Source organism: Leucoraja erinacea, chromosome 23, assembly GCF_028641065.1.
Source record: "Leucoraja erinacea ecotype New England chromosome 23, Leri_hhj_1, whole genome shotgun sequence".
Lineage (NCBI taxonomy): Eukaryota > Metazoa > Chordata > Chondrichthyes > Rajiformes > Rajidae > Leucoraja > Leucoraja erinaceus.
Window position 1 is genome coordinate 17,998,360 of NC_073399.1, and position 15,897 is coordinate 18,014,256.

Genomic DNA, 15,897 nt, shown 5'->3' on the forward strand with positions numbered 1-15,897 from the left:
GGAAACAAGTTGAAATAAAGGTAAATGTGTAATTGAATGTTTACTTTAATCGAAAACCAAACTGTAATCAGTGTTGACATTCGTAAGCTTCTTCTCATTCTTGGAATACCATTCATGCTCCTGTTTATTGTGTGTTGTGTGCAGCTTCTATTTATTAATAACATGTCTTCTGCAAGTTTTCAGTGGGCCTCCAGATCTGCTTCATGGAAATGCTTTATATCAAAGAGTTCGAACAACTGCAGAGGTACGCATTTGCATTCCTAATGGCTCTTTCTCACGGTGCGACCTGACGCAAGACTTAACAAGAGTTTAACCTCGTGGGAACCTCCTGCGATAACAGTACGGCATTCGTGGACCACCGAGGACCTCCGTGGCGCTAACGGCAGGTAGTCGTGTAACTTGTTAAGGTCGGGAGAAAATTCAAACATTTTTGAACTTCTCCAAGAGTGACTTGAGCAGCGTTGCAACATTGCATGAACGCAGATGCCAGTGCGATATCCGTAATGACTCTTGCGGGTACTGTGGGAACACCTGCGAACGGTAATATGGGTTGAGCCAGAGCAGTTGAAAACCCCACTGACCGAGGAGTCCAGTAGGGAGGTATTCCGCATCAGCAGAGGGACCGCACAGTAAAGCAAAGCAAGATTCCAGCTGTGATAGTTTACAGTCAACTGTTCTCCCTCTACCCCCCCATCTCTCCCCCTCGCTCACTTCCCCACTCCCACCCACCTCCCCTCCCTCTCTCCCGGGTGGGGGAGAGGGAGGGGATCGGGGGTTGGGGCTCTACACCCACAGGTGGTGCTCGGCCAGCTGCTGACACATCAAGGCACGTGGATGGGGATTGAGTGATTGGGGGGGGGGAAGTGATGGGGGGGGGGTGTGAGCGATGGAGAGGGAGGGGAGGGGGGGCACTGACCTGTAGCCATCGCTCGGACAGCTGCCGGCACACCAGGGCCACATCGGCCACGTGGGTGGGGTAACGTTGCTGCCAGTGGTCTACGCTGGCCATCCGCTCGCACCCCTGCACTGGCCCGAAGAGTGCGGTGACCATCCTCTTGCTTTGCTTTACTGTGCGGTCCTTCTGCTGATGCGGAATACCTCCCTACTGGACTCCTCGGTCAGTGGGGTTTTCCACTGGTCTGGCAATGAGCAGATGACCAAGTTCCAGATGGCTTGCACCATGGCAGACGTCTTCAGACTCCCCAATGCCCACCTGCGCCCGGTAAGTGTGTGTGGGTGGGGGGTGGGGGTTAGGTTAGAGTGGGTGAGTGGCCTCTGGCATCCTGCTTCCAACGCTCTGATACCTGGAACTGAAAAGGATTTGCACATAGAACTCAAGACACATAAAAACATAAATTACATAAAACATTTAAAAAAGCCAATGCCAAAAAAATTTCAAAGGCGTACATCTGCTTCTCGATGGCCTCCTTTCAGCCGGTGTTGTGCTCAACCCATATTACCATTCGCAGGAGTTCCCACGGTACCCGCAAGAGTCATTACGGATATCGCACGGATATCACACTGGCATCTGCGTTCATACAATGTTGCAACGCTGCTCGTCACTCTTGGAGAAATTAAAAAATGTTTGAATTTTCTCCCGACCTTAACAAGTTACACAACTACCTGCCGTTAGTGCCATGGAGGTCCTCGGTGGTCCATGAATGCCGTACTGTTATCGCAGGAGGTTCCCACGATGTTAAACTCTTGTTAAGTCTTGCGTCAGGTTGCACCGTGAGAAAGCCCTTTAAAGCCATGATTAATCGGTGTTTTTTGTGAGTCATATAAAGTCTTTCAAATTCATTGTGTTTGAAAATGATGGAATGGTAGTTGTTGAGTAATGTCATCTATGTTTTGACAATGCACAGCAAAGGGGCCGCGTGATTCAACCTGTCCTTTCCTTTGGCAGGATTTGGCAAATTTGTTATTCTCTGATGTCTTGCCATATCAGTCTTCTTGCGCTTCATCTCCTTCCCGAGTGGGTCCACAAAGAGGTAAAGCTTGTTGTTTATAACCTGGTGAGGTTTAAAATGCACAAATTAATTTGGCATTTCTCCTTCTGATTCTTACAATAATGATCTTCTGAGCCACTTGTTTGTCATTTTGCAAATACATTTTAAAGTGATGTCTTCATAATGATTTGCTTTATTAGAAACTTGTTTATTAACTAGGTTAATATTGCTAAATGTTAACATCAGATACTGTGCTTTGAAGGTATAAAAGTATTGGTCTGAATATGAATTAAAATGTTTCATTAATATTGAATCAAAACCATAATAACCTATTAAAACAGATTCTATTTCTGGTGCAGTCTGTTTGTGATAGTGTATTGTGATGTTTCTGAATTTTGTTATTATGAATGAAATAGCATCAATTGATTAAGCTAATAACTGGCACTATCTAATCTTTTTATTTAAAGAAGATCTATTTTCTTTTAAGTTCCAAAATGTTTTCCAATATTTAGTTGATTAAATACAGTAATTAAATTAAATGGTGAGCTCACCACTGATGCATCTTATAAGCATTAAAACTGTCTATGTGTAGAAGATCATAAGAGCAAATTCAGGTTCACTTCAGCAGATAAGTGTTTATAACTATAATGCAAAGCAAAGATTATTCAAATTTACTTGAAAAATAAAATACTATTTTTATAGGAATGGGATCACATCCTTCATCTGGGTCCACAATGCAAGGCTTTGGGTGTACAGTAGGCAAAATGTCTTCAGGTGAGTGCGGAAACTAATTTGTAGGAAAGAACTGCAGACGCTGGTTTAAATCAAAGGTATACATAAAATGCTGGAGTACCTCAGCGGGACAGGCAGCATCTCTGGAGAGAAGGAATGGGTGGCGTTTCGGGTCGAGATCCCTCTTCAGACTTTAGCGGAAACAAATGTATCAGGTAGACATAAGGCAAGCACTATTTCTTGAGCAATGATCTCTTACCTTGTCAGTGTTTTTTTCATTTTTATTTATCAAAGGCATCTTAAAATGGGCAGTAGTGGGCAATAAATTACCTGCAATGACCAATGTCCCATGAATGAATCTTAGACACAAAATGCTGGAGTAATTCAGCAGGACAGGCACAATCTCTAGAGAGAAGGAGTGTGTGACGTTTCCCATTGAGAAAGGTCCTAATGGGAAAAGTCACCCAATCCTTCTCTCCAGAAATGCTGCTTGTCCTGCTGAGTTACTCCATCATTTTGTGTCTATCTTCGGTTGAAACCAGCATCTACAGTTCCTTAAAGATAGAAGTCTGATAGTCTGAAGAAGGGTCTCGACCCAAAACATAATCCATTCCCTTTCTCCAGAGATGCTGCCTGTCCTGCTGTTACTCCAGCATTTTGTGTCTATCTTGGATTTAAACCAGCATCTGCAGTTCTTTCCTACACATCTGCAGTTCCTTCCTACACATGAATTAACTTTAGTTTAGTTTAGAGATATGGTGTGGAACTGCATGGTTCCTTCGGCCCATCAAGTCTGCACCCACCAGCAATCCCCGTGCACTAACAATATCCTACACACTATGGACAATTCACAATTTTACTGAACCCTGGTAACCTACAAACTTGTACGTCTTTGGCGTATAGGAGGAAACCAAGCACCCAGAGAAAACCCACGCGGTCACAGGGAGAACATACAAACTCCGTACAAACAGCACCTGTAGTCCGAATCAAACCCGGGTCTCTGGTGCTGTAAGGCAGCAACTCTACCACTATGCCACCATGCGCATTTAAAAATTGTGTTTTTAGTACATTTTCATATATTAACATCAACTCTGTATAATCTGAACCTGCTCCCTTCACATTACATACAGCTGTCACTTGTCTGGCCCTTAACTTATTGTCAACCATTAAAATAGTTTTATATTCATTAGGCTCTACCAGTGATGCTATTCTCAACAAGATACAGAAAGCAGCAGAAGCAGTAGCGAATGTGGTACTCCCTCAAGAAATCCTCAAAACTCATGGAAGCCATTCTGATGGTGATGGCTACCAGCCAGTGTTGTCAACCTCTTCTGAAGCAAAGCAAATAAAACCTAAAAGTCCAGTTGGCACACAGGGTGCAAAAGGTAAGTTAGTCTTCAGAATCAAGAGTCATAAGATCATAGTCTAAATTTTCATACCTGCACCAACCCACATATGAACAATGGCCATGGATAAATGAATCTTTAAAGAACTGCCATCTCATTTCCTTTCGCATCTCATTCTTTGCTTGATCCAGCTAATTGACATTGCTTAATGTAAACATACATTAGAAAAATATATTATTTTCCCCAATGTCTTTGATTAACCATAGTGGTGGCTTGCTTTTAAAACACAAGTTTTACACAAATGCAACAACGGAGGTTTACTTTGGACTTTGGGTACTGGGGGAGTTTTAGTTTTAAAGATACAGCATGGTAACAGGCCCTTTGGCCCATCGTTTTTATGTCGACCATTGATCACCTGATCACTTTAAGTCTATGTTATCCCACGTTCGCATACACTCCCTACACACTGGGGACAATTTACAGTCGCCAGTTAACCTATAAACCTGCACATCTTTGGGATGTGGGAGGAAACTGGAGAAAACTCACACGATCACAAGGAGAGTCTACAAACTCCACACAGACAGCACCCGAGGTCAGAATCTAACCTGGGTCTGTGGTCACCCAAGGTCAGAATCTAACACTGTGCTTTGCTCTTGTGGTTTTATTCTTTTCAATATTATCACATCTTCTCTTTGTTTACAGTGGTTCATCATCAACCTGGTCTACCAGGGGGAGGCTGGGAAGAAAATGACAGTGGGCACAGTTCCCAGAATTCGTCACAGACTAATTATATCTCAGATGGCAGTAATGGCAAAGCAGCTACAGACAGCCAGTCAGGAGGCAGCAGAGAGAGTGGAGACTTGATGGAAAGGTACATGACAATTTAACAGACTACTAATGACGCAGTTTAATGTCAGTCCATGGTGGAGTTAATACAAACATTAAAGCATCATTAAATGTACTATTAGAAAAGGTAATAGTTGGATGCCAAGGAACAAAACGCCTGGTAAATGAGTATCGTGTTGCACTGAAGATTGTGTATAGTGAACTGGATTTGTGTTTTTTCTCTGTGAAAATCCTTCAGCTTCAGCTCTTTACAATCTACAGTCATCACTGGGGTGGAAGGAGCAACTGATTTATATCTGAGTTTGCCGACTGTATGCAGTTAAGTGGAAAAGTAAACCTTGAGGAATATGCAAAGAGTTGTGTGGACAAGTGGGCAAGAGGTGAGATATTGGATATAGTTGTCCAGAATTCAGAAAGCCTAGTATTGGAAAAAAGAACTTTACATAATCCAGTTTCAATATTATCAAGAGTAAATCTTATCAATAATCATTTACAAATGAAACTCTATCAATCCCCAAAATTGTGCTAGACTCTTCAGTTGCGATTGGAGCTCTTACACTGCATGTTAGTGTGCAGTGACAGCAAGCTGTCAGGAAGGTACACAGCACTTTGACCATTGTTAAAGGGTGTCCAAAATACAAATGGTATCTTGCTAGAGTGTGAAGTGTGTAGAATTGTGTGGAGTATTGGTGCTATTATCGTCTCCTTATACAGGCTACACTTGCCTTCAAGGTGACATTACAAAGGGTTACTGGATTAAGAAAATAGCACAATCCTATATTCTAAGGAGTTTGGGAGAATGAGGTGTGGTCATATTGAATCATCTAAAATTCTGAAAGGTCTTGACATGTTGGTGGTTCATTTTCTTGACTGGATAATCTAGAACAAAGGGAGAAATTTCAGAATAATAGTTTAGACATTGAAGGCTGAAGAAAGGAGGGAGTTGTATACTGAATCTTTGGAATTCAATGGATGTTCCGTAATTGAATATATTCAAGGCTGGAATTGAGGGATTACGATGGTTGTGGAGAAAAGTGCACCCGGGTTTGGTCGCACATATTTGTCGCACCCTGCTCTTGCACATATTTGTAATGTGTCATTGATGTGTTTTGTATCCCATTGACTTTACTCATTGCCTCACTGGGTGTTTTGCATTAATTGGTCCAGGAGAGCTCAATAATATGTGCTTTGTATTACAAGTATACTTGAAGTCCTCACAGTTAGAACAACTTCATATTTTGTAATTGTAAACCAAATCTTTGTTTGCTGAGCTTTTAATTGCACTCATATAAATCTAATGACAAAGCGATCTTTATAACAAGTTCTGTTATTGTCAAAGTCTGTTTTTGTTCTGAAAGAGGTTAAGCAATATACGGAATACATTTTTTGTTATTTTCTTACTTGATAGCAATTCATTTTAAAATTGATGACAATAAACCTTTTGGTCAAATATAGTTCAGTAAATCTCCCAAGAAAGACAAAACCATAATAGAATTAGTGTTTGAAATATTTTGAAAACTGCTTTATGAATCTCTCTTTGATTCCTGTTTGCTAGAGTTGAATCGGTAAACCTGAATGACTGCATGCAGGAAATAACATTGGTGAACAACCTGATTCAAGGGTCTAACGTGTTCCTGACCAGAGATGAAATGCAGCATTTTATCAAAGAGTGAGTATGATTCGATTCATGAGCCATATAATTAAATCACATAAATGAGTTCCTGAATGATGTAAAAATCTGCAGACAGCTCCTTATTTCACATACACTCCAAGGGCACTTGCTTGAAAACTGATACGTTTAAGATTAAAATCTAGACACAACCCCAACCTTTAAATCTTGAATAATACAGTTTGAAGAATAATAATATTTTAAAGGCCATTTGCATATACTCAATCATCTAACACAAATTCTCTGGAATTAGTCTACAATTATAGGAAGGATGTGGAGGCTTTGGAGAGGGTGCAGAAGAGGTTTCCTGGAATACTCCCTGGATTAGCAGGTATTTGCTGCAAGGATAGTTTAGTTTAGAGATACGTCTGGGAAACAGGCCCACCGAGACCATGTCGACCAGCGACCCCCGTTTTACAAAAACCAAAATAATCTACAAACCGGAATGTCTTTGGATTGTGGGAGTAAACCTGAGCGTCCAGGGAAATCCCACGCGGTCACAGGGAGAACATACAAAATCTGTACAGACAGCACCTGTAGTCAGGATGAAACCCGGGTCTCCGGTACTGTAAGGCAGCAAATTTCGGAAGATTATGTGCTGTATGCGACAGCTGATGGGGTGGAAGGTGAGGACGAGGGAGAGGCGGAGCAAGAGTGGACCTGTGGGGTATCGAGGAAACTGTAGTGAGGGCCTCATCTATGATGGAAGAGGGGAACCCCCGAGTTCCCTAAAGAATGAGGATATTGACGTCCTGGTATGGAACACCTCATCTTGGGCACAGATACGGCGTAGACGGAGGAATTGGGAGTAGGGGATAGGGTCTTTACAGGAAGTAGTGTGGGAAGAAATGTAGTCTAGATAGCTGTGGGAGGCAGTGGGTTTATAATAGATGTCAGTTGATAGTTTGTCTCCTGTGGTGGAGATGGTGAGGTCAAGAAACGGTAGGGAGATGTCAGAGATTGGTCCAATCGGTTCTCATGTTCCACCCCATCAGCCATTGCATATAGCACATAATCCTCTGACATTTTCACCAACTCCAACGGGATCCCACCACTGGCCACAGCTTCCCATCTCATCTCTTTCCGCTTTCCGCAGAAACCGTTCCCTCCGCAACTCCCTGGTCAACTCGTCCCTTCCCACCCAAACCACCCCCTCCCCAGGTACTTTCTCCTGCAACCGCAGGAGATGCAACACCTGTCCCCATACCTCCGCCCTCGACTCCGTCCGAGGACCCCAACAGTCTTTTCAGGTGAGGCAGAGGTTCACTTGCACCTCCTCCAACCTCATCTACTGTATCCGCTGTTCAGGTGTGGACTTTTATATATCGGTGAGACCAAGCGTAGGCTCAGCAATCATTTCGCTGAACACCTCCGCTCAGTCCGCCTAAACCTACTTGATCTCCCAGTTGCTAAACAGTTTAACTCCCCCTCCCATTCCCACACTGACATTTCTGTCCTGGGCCTCCTCCATTGTCAGAGTGAGGCCCAGCACAAATTGGAGGAACAGCACCTCATATTTCACTTGGGCAGCTTACACTCCAGCGGTATGAACATTGACTTCTCTAACTTCAAGTAACCCTTGTTTTCCCTCTCTCTCCATCCCTACCCCTTCCTAGTTCTCCTAACAATGATCTATGCTACATTTTCATTGGTCTCATCCTCTTTGCCCTGGTTTCACAGCATACACTTCTTTAACGATGTATCTCCCTCTCTGCTGACATCAGTCTGAAGAAGGGTCTCTACCCGAAACGTCACCCATTCCTCCTGTTCAGAGATGCTGCCAATCTGAACCAAAAATAAACAAATGCTGGAAATATTCAGTAGGTCAGGTAGCCTTACTAATCAAAACGCAGAGTTAATGTACTTAGATCTCTTCAAAATGAGGCCCTTAGCATAGATTCTAAAGTTGACATAGAAAAGCATTTTACTGCTTCAGGCATCTCATTTTAGATTTATGCTTTAGCTGTGTTCTTTTCAGTCACAATATTTTAAACCACTGATATTTTCAAAACTATGGAATCAGATCATTAGAGAATCCATATGATACCCACATACTTCTGAAATATTAATCAAATCAATTATAACTTGATGCATGGCTGTTTACAGACAAGCATCTTAAACGGGGAAATGTATACAGGAAATCTGAATCAGTAAAAGATCAACTGAAAGTATTAGCCATGACTGGAACAGCCCATGCTCAGCACAAAACCCGTCTCTCTGAGAAGAGTCAAAAGACCAGCGAGGAAGTAACAGACTAATAGAAAGAAAAATTATTCTGTGAAAGACATCATATTGAAAATGCATTTCAGCATTAACCAACTGAACGTTTTTGAAACCACTCTTCAATAATTTTGTTTTTTTTTTGCAAAAGTCATTTGCAATAACTTGTTTTTATCTGAACAATCTCAGGTGCGGATTACTCAACTGTGAAGTGGTTGTGGAACTTCTCAATGAGAAACTGAAGGATCTCTCTGATGCTGTCAAGATGGTACTTTTTTGTGCATTTTTCCATTTATTTTCTGTTGAGAGTTTCATTGTACCTCATTATCCCTGAAAGTTTTAGACGCACTACAGACAACAATTTTCTCTTTCATTTTTCTTTGAAAGAGAAAAATGATTGTGTACATTAGGTTGATAAATTATTCCTGGAATTTGACGTTCAATACTGAAGATTTCCAGTTCTGTAAGAATTGGATAGTTACATAGTATAGTGAAGTTACAAATCTATTCCAGCTAACCCATTGAAATGTAACCATCTAATAATAGTCATGATCAATCTACAAACACTTGTTGTTTTAGCATTTGGATAGAAGAGAAATGGATGTTTCAGAATCACTTAAAAATAGATCATTGGTTCAAAGAAAACTTGAGGCCAACACATACATTATTGAAATTCTCCCTTGTGGTCCAGAGTTCCAAGGTTTCTTTAACATGAGCAAATAGAATATTACTCTCGCCAAATGCTGCATTTCCTTGTTAATAATTTTTCATTTGTTATAAGGAACCATGGGGTCAAATATTTCTTGAGGCGCTGCATGACGGTTGAAGTTCTTCGTGAGCAGTTGTTAGCCCTAGACCTAGACTTAAACCTGCATAGACAGAACCTGGGGCCACAGTTTAAGAATAAGGAGTAAGCCATTTAGAACAGAGACGAGGAAACACTTTTTCTCACAGAGAGTGGTGAGTCTGTGGAATTCTCTGCCTCAATGGAGGCAGGTTCTCTGGATGCTTTCAAGAGAGAGCTAGATAGGGCTCTTAAAAATAGCGGTCAGGGGATATGGGGAGAAGGCAGGAACGGGGTACTGATTGGGGATGATCAGCCATGATCACATTGAATGGTCGTGCTGGCTCTTAGGGCCGATTGGCCTTCTCCTGCACCTATTGTCTATTTGTTTTAAAAATAAAACTGCAGGCAGCTTATACAGCTTTGCTTTTTCATTTTTGCAATGTGTTCTCGGAGAACCTGCTTTGTCCCTTTTAATACATTCTTTCCGATTGTTTTCGCTATAGCGATCAATGAGCATTCTTGCCACCCTGATGTGCTCTGACCTGTTGTCACCCGACCAAATATTTGCAATTACTCACAAGTGCTTGCAGCAGCTGAGTGAAGGTGAAGCCGGACCTGTGACCAATCGAGCCACAAAGGTAAACTATCTGTCAGAATTGGACCTTCTACAGCAGATAAGCAAATGTTTCCTTTTAAGCTTTATAATAGTTAAAAATATTCTCTTGATAAGCCTTTAATTTTAAGAAATGTTTGATTGGCTGAAGTCTAATGTTCATTTTTTTAAATGTATACTAAATGTTATTTAATGTTGATCATATTTTACTCCTCAAAATGTAACTATGCTGTTACTCAATTTAATTTTCTTGGATCAGCCCCTTTAGTGACCTGTGACTAAGTCCAGTGACCATAAATAATATCTACTCTGTCAATTGAAATTCATAGTTCACAAACGTTTTTATAAATTACACTTCTGACATCTGAAAGTGTAAATCTTGATTTTTAGCTGTGATTATCACAATTCTACACTTGAGACAGAGTGGAGTGACACTTCAGTACCCTGAGATGAGATCTTTTGCACATGCTTAATCTACATTAGTGACTGCACACATGATTAACAGCATTGGTGATGCTTTGGGGTCTCAGACTCACTTAAACTATGCAACATAAGTTGGTTCTTAATGGTGGTTTGAATATGCAAGTAGAATTTTCCCCTTCCTAATGAAGAGCTACTACCAAGGATAAGGTTTCTTGTTACTGCACAGAAGAGTTAGCAATAGAATGAAGAAAAAAATTAAGTATGCCTGTAAAGTTCCAGAAAAGGTGTAGTGGATCCAGTTTGCAGAATGGGTGCTATTAGGTTCTCTCCTGCCATTGGAAAAACTCTTAACTCCAGGGAAGTGCCATGTGAACCTTGGGACAAAACCAACCAAGGATGTATGTTCCTCCTAAGGCCACATTCATATAGTTGGTAGAAAAGAGAAGAGAGACACAGTGGGGACAATCTGGGTGAGAGCGTTCCTCAGTCACTTATGCAGTCTGATGGAACCATAATATCCCATCGATGTTAGAACTGGAACACCACAATAAAATTACTGCTGTTGATCTCAGGATGTCTTTGATAAGATTTCAAAAATTCGCTACGTTCGTGCTCCAGAATGAATCTTCCAAAGAAACGGTTTAACAAAGCAGTTGGTTGATGGTGGTTCTGCTACTTGTATGGCAGCCAGGATTAACTGAAGGAACCGATAGGAACATTATTAGGAGAGCCTGGCCAAACAATGTTCACTGCTCCCGCACTGGATAAGGCCTAGGGTTCCGTGAGCATGGGACAAATTGGCCCGAATGGACTGTAGCTGTCTCTGGCTGTCGAGTTGCTATCCTGCCTACTCTGCACTCTCTGGTGAGGGCAGGACTGTGCATAAACCAGACTGTAACCTTCACAATACCAATCAAAGGAATCCACTGTCAGCTGCAAATGTTAATAACTTGGAGATAGCATCTGCCGCAGAACTGTTCCCCAGCAAAGAAAAGGGTTATTTAAGTGTGTCACAGTGGTGCATCGGTAGAGGTGCTGCCTTACAGCGCCGGAGACCAGGTTCGATCCTGACTACAGGTGCTGTCTGTACGGAGTTTGCATGTTCTCCCTATGACCATGTGGGTTTTCTCCGGGTGCTCCGATTTCCTCTTGCACTCCAAAGATGTAGAGGTTGTAGGTTCATTAGGCGTCAGAGAATTTGTAAATTGTCCCTAGTGTGCAGGATAGTGCTAGTATACGGGGTGATCTGGCGCCGCCTCCGTGGACCAAAGGGCTTGTTTCCGTGATCTATAAAATCTACAAGCCTAAAGGAGGGAACATTAGTTGGTGGGATGGGGGAAGTAAAATATTCTTAAAACTTTATGCAATATTTTCTGAACCAGACCTGTAAATTTGTGAAGATTGACTATTATATAGATTAGGGAAAATAACAGATCACAACCATCTAAGGTTTTGGAAAACATTAATATTTTGTTCATTTCTTTTAAAGATTCTGAGACAGTTTCAGGCTATGAATGGGAATAAATCAGTAACACGCATTTCAACATCGGAAATCGCTCAGGCTGTTCCCAGCAACGCTGAACTCACTTCAGGGATGAAAGAAAAGACGATGGTTCAGCCATTGCAATTTCATATACGATCTGAAAAGACTTTGCAGGTATCATCATTGTGTTTGCCTTCATCCTCACAAGAAACAGAGTCACAGGAAAATCAAGGTTCATTCTTTCCATTATCAGAAAGGCAAGCTAATAATACAAGCAAAGTGACTGAAATTGCATCCTCTGAAGTGGGTGCTGATAAAAGTGGCCCATGCTTAGCAACGCCAGCTGTAAACACAAGCTCATTGCCACCTACATGCAAGCTCCATTGTGAGCAGCAGACGAGACTAACCGAGAAACCCAAACTACGTCCTGTGCAGAGCCAGGACTCACATTCTGAGGATGCAACAGGCAGTAGAGTCTCTTTGTTTACTGACATGGTTCTTGTGGCACATGAAACAACTCAACCATTTCTGAAGGCCTGTCTCAATCAAGGTTCATCAAGTGCAAGGCAGAGCGTAGCAGAGCAGAACGAAATGTGCGGTGAAACTGAAGTGAAGCTTCTGCGCAGTAACGGGCAAAGTGATTCTGAATCAAATCAACCATCTGCATTCTCATTTCTTAATACATCTTCGTGCAGTGTTTGACTTCTTCTGTCATCTCGGACACTAACAAGGAGAAACTAGCATTGCACTTTGATACAAAATACTTTAACTTATATTCTCGCACTGACACGTAGAACTTTGCCTTACCTCCTTATTAAAACCTTGGTTTCAGAAGCTGGTTTGTACACTGGCGTTGACGTTAACCTACAACACTACCAAGCAGCCAACCTGAGAACAACATTTGTTGCTTAATGTGAAGGCAGATTTGAAGCCAAATTGTGAATTTTGTGCCTTCAAAACCACAACGGAAATTCTAAATGTCAATCTATTCAAGGTGGCTGTGAAAACATATTTAATTTCATGTCATACATTTTTTTGCAGCATACTTCAGGGACTGCGTTTTCTATTAGTTAAATTGGAAAATATTTATATTATTTATGCAATTTCATATTATATAACAACAAAAGCATGCTTCAAAAGAACATCTGATCATGAAAGATAAAAAAGCACAAGTGCAGATTTCAACAGTCTGATCAAAATGTGTGAAATGAAATGATATATAATTTTGAAAGCAACTTCTAACAGGTGCTGTCTATTCAGTTTGAGAAAGAATGGGTTCACTGTATTAGAAGTGCAGCTGACTAATAAAAGTGTGCTTTGATGATGCATTTCAAGTTGTGGTATCCTACTGCCTGCTTTGTAGCAGCTGTGGAATGCACCAGAGATCACAAAGATAAAACGTTGTCTTGTATGATGGCAGCTTGAATAGTTTAAAAACAATGTGTAATTCTCATCTATTCCTAAGGTTTGCTCTAAAAAAGTGTCCTTCTTGACATTTTATTTGATTGACATGAATACAGCAGTGTTAAAAGCTGATACTATTGTTCCATGGGTGATAAATAGTAACAGGTGTGTATAAATAGTAACAGGAATAATGCATTTAATTCCGTGTAATGTGTATCAAATTTATAAATCTTGAAGGTTAAAAAAGATTCTGGGCTGGAGTGTTTCAGACTTACAGTGACCAAGTTATTTTTTGTACAGGATTTTCAAATATGAAGGTCTTCTCAAGAGCACGAAGCTTTTTGTTACTGCTAGCTAAAATACTAAATGCTATTGTCACATTATTTCATGGTGTATCCTTGCACAAGTGTCAATGGCAGCGATTGCTTGTCAATTTGAATGGCCACCTGCGGTTAAAGTAGCAGCTGTGTTCTTAAGATACAGTGGTGTCTGATTACTGCCACAAGGTTTTCCATATATACTGTTTAAATCCAAGACAGCTATCTTTCTGCTTGTCAATTTCCAAAGCTAATTTTAAGTGGTTCTCTAGTTCCAAATCAAAATCTCATTGTAACTGATTTGGCCCGCAAGGTAATCTCCCTTTTACCGCTACAGTTCATGGAGAAATTGTTATTTTAATCTTATAAAGAGTCCAAATAGTGCACCCTAATTCATCACGTGTGTTATATCCAATTCATGTTATGGAGATGCATGTTTTAATTTAGAGATCTCGGAAACAGGGCTTTCGGCCCATGAATCCACAATCCCCGCACATTAGCCCGAGGGACACTTGTTTTACATTTAAATCACCAATTAGCCTACAAACCTGTACGTCTTTGGAGTGTGGGAGGAAATCGAAGATCTCGGAGAACATACAAACTCCGTACAGACAGCAGCCGTCGTCGGGATCGAACCCGGGTCTCTTGACACTTTAAGCGCCACAAGGCAGCAACTCTACCGCTGCGCCGCCCACTTTCTCGCAGCACCATCTGTATTCGCAACTGACATTAACCAAGGCAAAATTAGTAAGGCTCAAAACTAGAGCAATGGCCTTTTTGGGCAAGATGTTCAACCATTTGAAGTCTTGACGGCTCACAGATGAATGTGGGTAGAGAGGATGTCGTGTTAGAAGTACCTGTGAAGGGTGAAGAACGCTATTATGAATTAGCTCTCTATGGAGTTACACTAAAAGGCTTACACTTGCATTCAAATAAACAAGATTTGATAAAATTGTGAAAAGGGCCGCCAGTCAGTTCTTGCCTTTCAAGTTTTACAACATGCCTCGTGGTCAGAATGTATGTTGGTTCAAAGATACCATTTCTCAGCAGTATGACCGTGATTCAATCTCATTTAGCATTCCACCATTTTACATGGATATTCCAAATATTTTCCTCCCCTGTTGTATTTTGTACTCCAGTAGGATATTTATAAGCAAATCCGCTTATTTGGATATTTTTAATACCTATCTTCGTTTACTTTAGAATATTAATAACACCAATATCCTTAATTTAGTCTCCCATTTCACTACATATTTGTACAGCTCATGGGGAAGTAGTTATTTTAATCTTAGAAATAATGCAGTAACCTATGAATAGGACAACAATATCTTAAATCCTACTGCAAAGGGACATAAAGACAATGTATGAATAAATGTTTTAGTGAATAATGAATATCATGTTTTTTCTTGCTGCTACAGAATGTAACAGCAAGATGCACTGCCCTAAAACCCATATGCAAGGATGAGAACAATACTCAAATTCTCACACAGATTTCCAAAGCTTTCAGTAGCATTTATATGATTTTCATACCAAAGTTATTCCCATAATTAAATCTCATCAGACATTGTAACTCGGCTATCAATTATTTTAACTGGGCTGTTTAGCCAACTACCGAGGTGCACAAGGCATCACAAATATAACATTCGCCAGTTTGGTTCTTTTTTATTCTCTTTGAGACAGAAACACACCTTGATTTAGTGCAGGTCTAGTTCATGATATGAATTCAGCATTTATCTTTTATCATTCTGTGATAAATTGAAGATCAACATATTGCTAAATCCATCTATCATTAGCAAGCTTTTTTTATATTCAAGTCTTAAATGTACCCAAGGTCACATCCAAATAGTGCCAGTCCACTGGAATCTAATGGGCTATTAAAATAAATCAAGCATCACAAGTTGGGTTGGAAGTAAGTTTCCACAAAGTATAGAAACCAAGGCAATCTTACAACTAAACGTTAAAAAGGGACAATACCACGATACTGGCTGTGCTTTCAATAACTCTGAAATCAAAGACAGGCATCAAAAAATTAAGTAAAATAAATTTTATTTCAAAATTGTTGAAAGCAAGAAATGGATTTCTCTAAAAAAAACTTGATCTTCTACAGT

General features: G+C 40.7%; 1 protein-coding gene across 2 annotated transcripts in view; it reads left to right on the forward strand.

Annotated features, from left to right (window-relative positions):
* The window catches only part of tepsin (TEPSIN adaptor related protein complex 4 accessory protein), an 80,369-nt gene that overhangs the window by 21,836 nt on the left and 42,636 nt on the right, over positions 1-15,897 (forward strand). For both annotated transcript variants that reach the window (XM_055653983.1, XM_055653984.1), the window contains 9 exons: positions 177-244; positions 1,907-1,991; positions 2,652-2,723; positions 3,872-4,066; positions 4,730-4,898; positions 6,429-6,542; positions 8,952-9,030; positions 10,053-10,187; positions 12,075-13,641. In XM_055653983.1, coding sequence (XP_055509958.1) covers positions 177-244; positions 1,907-1,991; positions 2,652-2,723; positions 3,872-4,066; positions 4,730-4,898; positions 6,429-6,542; positions 8,952-9,030; positions 10,053-10,187; positions 12,075-12,770 — 1,613 coding nt within the window. In that variant the 3' untranslated portion in view covers positions 12,771-13,641. The remainder of the gene's footprint in view (positions 1-176; positions 245-1,906; positions 1,992-2,651; positions 2,724-3,871; positions 4,067-4,729; positions 4,899-6,428; positions 6,543-8,951; positions 9,031-10,052; positions 10,188-12,074; positions 13,642-15,897) is intronic.